The sequence below is a fragment of the Podarcis tiliguerta genome (assembly GCF_965153285.1).
Source record: "Podarcis tiliguerta genome assembly, chromosome: 8".
Classification (NCBI taxonomy): domain Eukaryota; kingdom Metazoa; phylum Chordata; class Lepidosauria; order Squamata; family Lacertidae; genus Podarcis; species Podarcis tiliguerta.
The window spans coordinates 27,059,035-27,067,470 of NC_139541.1; the positions used below are offsets into that span (position 1 = coordinate 27,059,035).

An 8,436-nucleotide genomic window follows, 5' to 3' on the forward strand; every position below is an offset into this window, starting at 1 on the left:
TAAGTTTCTTGTAAATGTTCACCTCTGAACTGCTGCACACAGACACACACCCTGCCCTGCCCTTGTGTTTCTTTTGTGTGAGATTCTTTAAAACAAACAAAAAAGCCAACAACTTTATTTAAACAATTAAAAAAAAGTGATTCCTGGATCGAAATATCAAAAGTAAGTTTTGCATCATACATGCGTATTCAGGAAAAGGGTCCATCAAGACGACCTGATTTCCATCATCGGTGCATGGAGACAATTTTGTGCATCTGTTTCAAAAGTGTAAGAAATAAAGTCCCACCGTATAATGTGAAACCACCCCAGGTCTTCTGACCCCCTGGAGATTGGGAAGGTTTCTCCGAAAAACCCTAGAGTCCACGTATTTTTATATTTGTGTTAAATGTCAGTGCTTCAATGTTTTCCACCATTGTGGCAACTGAGATTCTGGGTGCAGCCAGCATCCATGTTATCAGATCTTTTCAGGTGTGTATTACACACTTAGCCACCCCAGAGATTTAACATACATTAGAGATTTGAACGGCAATTCAGAATTTAGAAACCAAGGAGCATTCCCACCAAAGATAGAAAAATGTGCCAACAATCTGGCAAGAGCCCAGATGTTCTTCTAGAAAGTTGTACTGTGTCTTGAATATTTTGGAGACCAGTGTTGTAACTGGCCAACTGTTGCTGATAATGCAGCTGTTAAAGATGCAGCTACATGGACTGGTTGAAAAATTGACAATTGCAGCTGATAGATGTTGATTTACAAGATGTGGTGAGGGGCAGTAACTTTGATGGCTTCAAAAGGGAATTAAATACATTAATTGAAGGGAGGAGGAAACATAGGATTCTTCCTTACATACCAAGCCAAGCCCTTGCTCCGCTTTACTCAGTAATGTCTACAGTAGGGATTAGGAAACTATGGCCTTCCAGATGTTGCTAGACTTCCTTGAGCCAGAACAGTCAGTTGGAATGTTGGGAGTTGGAGTGCAATAACATCTGAAGAGCCATAGGTCCCCCATCCCTAGCCTATGTTGACCAGAAGCCCCTCTCCAGGGTTTCTGACAGGGAGCATTCCCCAGCCCTACCTGGAGATATCAGGTACTGAACATGGGACCTTTTGCATGCAGAGCATGTGATTGCTTGCTTGCTTGCTTATTTTGTATACTACCCTTCATCCAAAGATCACAGGGCAGTTCACAACACAGAAGTACAAAATGAACACGAAATGCATAATAAAACTAGAACCAAAACAAACCAATAACCCCCCACCACAAACACATTTTAAAGGCCATGGAATGTTCAGTCAGCCAAAGGCCTGGTTATAGAGAAATGTTTTCGCCTGATACCTAAAAATATGTAATGAAGGCACCAGGGGAGCCTTCCTGGGATGTGCATTCTGCAAACGGAACCACCACATAAAAGGCCCATTCTTGTGTTGCCACCCTCTGAGCCTTGTGTGGAAAGGGCACATGAAGAAGGGCCTCCAATGATTAACACAGGGTTTGGGTGGGTTCATATGTGGGGAGGTGGTTCCTTGAGGTATTGCAGTCCTGAACCATTTAAAGTTTTATAGGTCAAAACCAGCACTTTGAATTGGGCCCAGAGATTTGTCCTTCTGGGGCGCTCACTCGTAGCCAAGTAAGATTGTCTTCCATAAACACAGTTTTAACAATGAGTCCATAAGTGACTGTGGAGGCCAATTCTGGATCCACATGTCCTTCCACAGAGATCATGGCAATGAAAATAATGAATAGAGTTGGGGCAATAAAGAACCCTGTTTAACACCTGATCCCCCTGTGAATGGTTCACTTTGAGAGACATTGTTATCTGTGATTGTTGCTGTCATATTATCATGGAGGAGCTGAATGATGCTCACAAATTTATCTGGGCAGCCAATTTTCAGGACGACAATCCACAGGGCATTACGATTTATAGTGTCGAAAGATACAGCCTGCTCCACAGAAGAGAGATCTATCCATAGCTGTTAGCCACGAGGGCTAGCAGAATGTTTCAAAATACAGTTGCTGAAGCAGTATAGCTGAGAAGACTGAATATAATAAATAAATAAAAATATTTATTAATTGTTTAGGGAAGACCCCTTTTCTGATTCCTTTCTACAGGAGCAAGCACATATAGAAGACATAACTCAGCAGCTCAAGGAAGAAGGGATTGACACTACAGCGCCTGCAAAGGACCAGCTCTGTTATGTCTGGAGTTTGTTCCTACGCAGTCAAGAGGAGTTGCATTCTGCTGCCGGAGAGTTAGAGAAACTCAGGCGACAGCAAGTGGAAGAGATGAGAGAGGTAGGTGGGAAGATTGTCAGCCACTGGCTGCTGACACTGGAATAGGCCAACCACTTCTAAAGGGTTTTTCAAAGGTAGATGCTTTCAGGTTTACAGCCCTTGGGATTGTTCTAAGCTAGGTGTGGACAATTTGCTCAAGATAGAAGTCCATGCTGAAGAACTTCCCACAGCAAATATGTACTGGGTACATGGACTGAACATACGTTGTGTGCCATTTTTATGCATATGGTGGATGTTACACCACAGTTGTTGGGCATGATGTGCTTATTTTACAATGTTTTTTATTCTGAAAGTGGCTGCTCTCAAGGTGCCCAGACTACAACGAGAGGGGCATGGAGGGCCTGTCCTCTGGGCCATAATGTTAATAATGTGCAGTATAGGACCTGGGCTTGTTTATGCATTACATTCCATCTTTGGCACAGCACAGGAACTGAGCTTTTAGCTCAGCTTCCCTCAACCGGGACTGAGAGGAGTTGTGGTTCAGAACCCACAGAGGGTGCCCTGTTAGCGAAGGCTGATATAGCTGCTGTGTGAACATGTTATAGAAGTCTGTGGTTTGTTTCTGTCCCAGCACAAATCTTCTAACAGAGCCGGAGCATATTTGAACTGTACATTTTAATCTTCCAGGCTTACCGTGACAGCTACTGGGAATTGATGTGGTTTCTCCAGAGACAGCTAGCTTTGTGTGAATGAGTCCCAGTTCAGCCCATTGCTTATCCCTTTCATATTTTAGGGCCTCCCAAAGATGTCCATAAACACAGCTCTATCTTTTTGTCCCTTTAACAAAAAATCCTACTTACCTTGGCATGGGGCAGGGGAGCAAAATTTTCCATGATTTCTGTTGGTTTCCTGGTTTTTGTTTTGGAATTTGCATCCGGTTGTCATAGGTGTTTGGTATGCTGTCAATAGGAGAGGAAAAGTACTCATAGTGCATAGCTCACAGGGAAGCTTCCTGTGCAAGGTCTCTTGAAAGGAACAGGATTTGCACAGGAGGGCATCCTTTGTTCTTGGGCAAGTCCCGTTTGATTCAGCCTGGCTGGTGATGGGAATCGTTCTAGGTGGGTTTTTTCCCTGTGGCCTTCAAAGAGAAGAGCAAAAATAATAGGAACAGCAGGTGGCAGGGTCTTTCTTATGTCTGACGCAAAGGATTGATTGCGTTTCTCAACTGTCGTCAGCTTGACAAGGTGAAATTTAGATCTTTGCCATGTGGCTTTTAATGTCCACACAGAGAAGAATGTGCCCACATCATATTTGTAAAGAACCCCTGCCCACTGTGAGCAACAGAAGGCTGTGTAAGCACATCTCCTCCTGCTTTGAACAGAGGATGTCTGGAAAATATGTCTGGATATATTTAATATGCCATTTGACTTTTTTGTGCTAATTGAACAGAAAAGGAGCAAAATAGATGTCTCAGGTTGGTGGTTTTCCCAGACTTGAAGGACGCCAGAATCATCCGGCTGGATAAGAGCCAAAAGTCCATCTCAAAAAAGTGTCCTGGCTCCCCACAGTGGCCAGCCAGATGTCTCCTGTGTCACCAGTTGCTGGAAACCACAGGAGGAGAGAGTGCTCTTGTGCTCGAATCCTGCTTGCTGGTTTCCCACAGGCATCTGGTTGGCCACTATGAGAACAGGATGCTGGACTAGATGGGCCATTGGTCTGATCCAGTAGGCTCTTCCTATGCTATTATGTTGCCCGCTCCAGGAGATAGGGCAATTTCCCACATCCCCTTAAAGGGCCTGGAGTGTGGGGTGGCTTGCCGGGATGACGCCAAAGCTATTTGCTTTGGAACTGTCCCCTCAGCATAGAAAGCTGGTTGTGTGGACTAATGGGCTTCCAACATGGCAAAAGCCCCTTGCATGAATGGAGAAGTACGTTCGAATCCCCAAATCAGCAAAGCGTTTCAAAGAGACAGTACAGACAGCAACCCTTTTGTGTGGCTTTTCTGTTCCTGGCCCCGCGCACCATTCACATTTCTGAAAATGTAAGAATTAAAAAAAAAAAAAAAAGATGGGACCCTTGCGCTTAAGGAACTGACAGCCTAAAATGACAGTTGGAAATATATAATTTAAAGTGATCCAGGTGGTTTCAGTTCCTACTTGCACTGCTCAACCTCTCCTGGATAAATATGACCCTTTGAACATGTGCACATTTCATTGGATGTGTCCTGCTTCAGGGGCTAAGGATGCCAGGAGTCCACTTAAGAGATGGTCAGATCACAGTCTGAGGCCAAGTGCTTGTGGAAGTGTCAACAAGCACAGCCAGACCTGGACTCCTTTGGAAATGATAAAGTAGGGAAGAGCCTGTCAATTCTTATCAATGCCAGATAGGGTTGGAAATGCCTCTGCCTGAAGCCCTCCTGAAAAGCTGCTGCCATTCAGTGCAGACAATACTGAGCTAGCAGTATGACAGCTTTTTTTTATTCTAGTGAAATATATTGGCGTGGGCAGGGGGCTTCAGGCTTCCCTTGTCTTGACCTTAAACTCTTGTTGATTCAAACTTTAGATCAGTGGCTTTCAACTGTGTTTTGTTGTTATTTTTCCATTTGGTTATAAGGGGAAGATCAGTCATGATGGATCTATGTGCCCAAAAGATGGTGTGTTCTTTCTCCCCTGTGAGAGGTAATTGCCTCTGAATAGCAGTTGCTGGGATTCACAGGTGGGAAGAGTGCTGCCACCTTTAAAAAGTGACACTCCAGACCTGCTTGTAGGCTTCCCTTTAGGACAGGGATCAGCAAACTTTTTCAACAGGGGGCCGGTCCACTGTCCCTCAGATCTAGCTGGGGGCCAGACTATTTTTTGAAGAAAAAAAGTGAATGAATTCCTATGCCCCACAAATAATCCAGAGATGCCCCCCCTTTTTTTTTTAGATTTAGAAGGTGATTGGGCCGGATCTGGTCCCCGGGCCTTAGTTTGCCTACCCATGCTTTAGGACATGCAGTTGGCCAGTTTGACAGTAGAGTGCTGGATTAAATGGGCATAATCCATTAAAGAAACCTACCTGAATCCTCTGTGATGTGCAGGAGTTCTCTGTGGCAGATGCACCATGCCCATCAGTTAACATGGAAAGGCTTCTCTACCACTAGACAGTTTGAAGGCTTCTTCTTTAGCTATGAATGGCATAGATCCATTCTGATCTAGGGGACTCTGAAGATTTCTCAAACATGTGAAAATCTACATGAAGGTTAACCTCAGTATTGAGCAGAAGGCAGGACAAACCGTATGTCGTGACACATTAGTGTGTCGGCTGCAGCGTATACGTGTGTCACGCAAATGCTCCCTACACTATTCCCGGGGCTGGAAAGGAGTTAGTTTTTCCTCAAGTTTACTAGTAAAACTGAATTGCTGTGTTGGGAAATGATGCTTGTGTAAAAAGTATGTCACTAACATGAAAAGTTTGGAAAGCTCTGGTGTAGGAAGTCCCAGTGTGTTTTCAGGCAGGGCACTCGTAGAGATGGACTGAGCAACCTAATTATTTTCTTTCTCTGACTCGCTGGGTGCTAAGGCATAGGCCTGTGCCATTCTGTCTTATACAGCTTCATTGAAAAAATGCGCCCCAAACTCATCTCAAACCCAAACCCACACATTTTGTGTGCCTTATTTTACCTAAAATATATATTTTTTGTGTGCCCTTCCTTTTGTACACTAAAACCGCACAGTCAGATCTGAAGAGCTGCACGATCTGACAGGAAGTTGCATTGTGATCCTGAAGCAAGTTCAGGAGTGTTGAAGTGAGTTGGTCCGCTGAAAAAACCTCATTTGTCACAGCAAGAGTTAAGCAAAGCAATGACTCCATCTGCTGACAGTTAAAGAAATAACCTAATTTCAGCACAGTGCAGATTAGTATGGGTATATGGTCTTTAAAACAACCTGATCCCAAATAAATCAGGTCTTTAAAATTTAATACCATCACTTTAAATTGAGCCCAGAAACAAAAACTGGGTTTTGCCATAGAAGACAGGAATAAATGAATGCATGAGCAAAAGAGTTTCAGTTATTAGCTGTTGGGAAAGACCTATGCCTGAGACCTTGGAGCACTGGTGCCAGTCACAGTAGATGTTACTGCTGATGGGAGCTTCTGGCAGAAAACATGCACCAAAGTTGTTAAAACAGCTGCCCAGGCTGCCCATTTACTAATGACACAGGTTCAAGGGATTTGTGTTAATTTACAGCTACCGCTTGGGACGCGGGTGGCGCTGTGGGTTAAAGCCTCAGCATCTAGGGCTTGCCGATCGAAAGGTCGGCGGTTCGAATCCCCGCAGCGGGGTGCGCTCCTGCTGTTCGGTCCCAGCGCCTGCCAACCTAGCAGTTCGAAAGCACGTCAAAGTGCAAGTAGATAAATAGGGACCGCTTACTAGCGGGAAGGTAAACGGTGTTTACGTGTGCGGCTCTGGCTCACCAGAGCAGCGATGTCACGCTGGCCATGTGACCCGGAAGTGTCTTCGGACAGCACTGGCCCTCGGCCTCTTTGAGTGAGATGGGCGCACAACCCTAGAGTCTGTCAAGACTGGCCCGTACGGGCAGGGGTACCTTACCTTTACAGCTACCGCTTAAACCCAACTCAGTTGGTGAGATAATCTGCAGCAGCATCTCTGCATAGCTGTCAACTTTTCCCTTTTCTTGTGAGGAATCCTATTCGGAATAAGGGAATTTTCCTTAAAAAATGGGAAATGTTGACAGCTATGCATCTCTGGTATTTCCTCGAGTTGATGAGGCTCATTTGACAACAACAAGAAATTGAATCTTTAGTGTCATCGGTCAAGTTCTGTAGAACTCTTCCAGCTGTGATTCAGGCACCTTCTATGCCAGTATTGAAAGGCCTGCTGAAAACCTTTCCTCAAGGCCTATGCAGGCAATTGAGAGTTCATCCTTCTGCAGTGGTTTATTGATGCTTGTTTTTAACTTTCTTGCTTTCAAATTGTTTCCCCCTTTTTTATACTTTTATTGTGCGGTTTTTATCTTTTTCATGTTGTAAAGTGCATAGATATATTTTTATGATTTAGCGGCATGTACTTTTAAATAAATAAATAAATGGTCAAATAATGCAGCCTGACCTGTCCTTGCTGATTGGGAATCATAGACTTGCTTTGTCTTTCTCTTTTCAGGTGGAAAATTACGTGGCCCACATCCGTATGTTGACGGAAGCGCGGGATTCTTTGGCAACTGCATTTGAGAGAGAAAATGCGCAGCTTAGGGTGGAAGTTACACAGCTACAACTTGAGCAAGGTACTCTCTCTCTCCCTCACTTTGCTGAATGTGTCAGATCCAGGACCGTGAAGCTGAGGCCACCCTCCCAAAAGTGTCCCCTCAGCTGACCCATTGCTCACAAGGATCTTGATCAAACTGGAAAGTGGGGCGTAGACCTGCTTTTTATTTCTTTATCTACTTAGAGCATTTAGACCCCATTCTTCAGCCAGAAACATTCCCCAAGCGGCTTAAATACAACTAATTAAAACAAGGCAGCCCCTGACCACAGACTTACAAGGTATAAAGCACAATACACAAGGGGAAAGGGATAGGGAGAGAAGAGGGGGAAAAGCAAACTTAAACCTCTTTTGTTGACCACCAGCATTATGCTTTCCATTTTTAAGTTCGGAATAGAGTAGTTGCTTTGGAAGACGATAACTAGACTACAATGGTCTATTGAGGTTTGCTTTATTGTCTGGTTTTCTGTTTTTATATTGTTGTATATTGTAAACTGCTTGGCACATTTTTATGATACAGTGGTATATAAATATTTTTACAAATAAATAATACATATAATGGCCAGCTGGCATGGAAGCAGCTCAGAGGCAGGAGGCACCAGATGGAATTGGTCTTTCTGCTGGCTGATGGAATGAGCCCTGCTTCCAATCTCTCCCAATGAAGTAACTTTCTTCCTCTTATACTTCCATCCCCAGTTTCCCTAAATAAGAGGTGCTGGGCAGGTTGATTGTTCCGGGGAAACTCATGAAATGGCTCACCTCAGGAGCCCTGAGAACCACAGTCCAGGTGTCTGTGATGTGCTTACTGGATTAATCTGTGGTTTTAAGTCTGTACAGAAATCCATGTTTTAAATATATTCTTAATTATGCATTTTATCATAAAAATAAGATAAGTCAATGGACTTAAGTTCTGTGATTTCAGTGATTCTATGCCGAGTACAGCTT

The 8,436-nt window shown here is 44.0% G+C and overlaps 1 protein-coding gene across 3 annotated transcripts in view; it reads left to right on the forward strand.

Annotated features, from left to right (window-relative positions):
• Positions 1-8,436, forward strand: part of CCDC30 (coiled-coil domain containing 30) — a 36,804-nt gene that overhangs the window by 1,052 nt on the left and 27,316 nt on the right. For all 3 annotated transcript variants that reach the window (XM_083452072.1, XM_083452073.1, XM_083452074.1), the window contains exons 2-3: positions 2,109-2,291; positions 7,393-7,513. In XM_083452072.1, the coding sequence (XP_083308198.1) occupies positions 2,109-2,291; positions 7,393-7,513 (304 nt within the window). The remainder of the gene's footprint in view (positions 1-2,108; positions 2,292-7,392; positions 7,514-8,436) is intronic.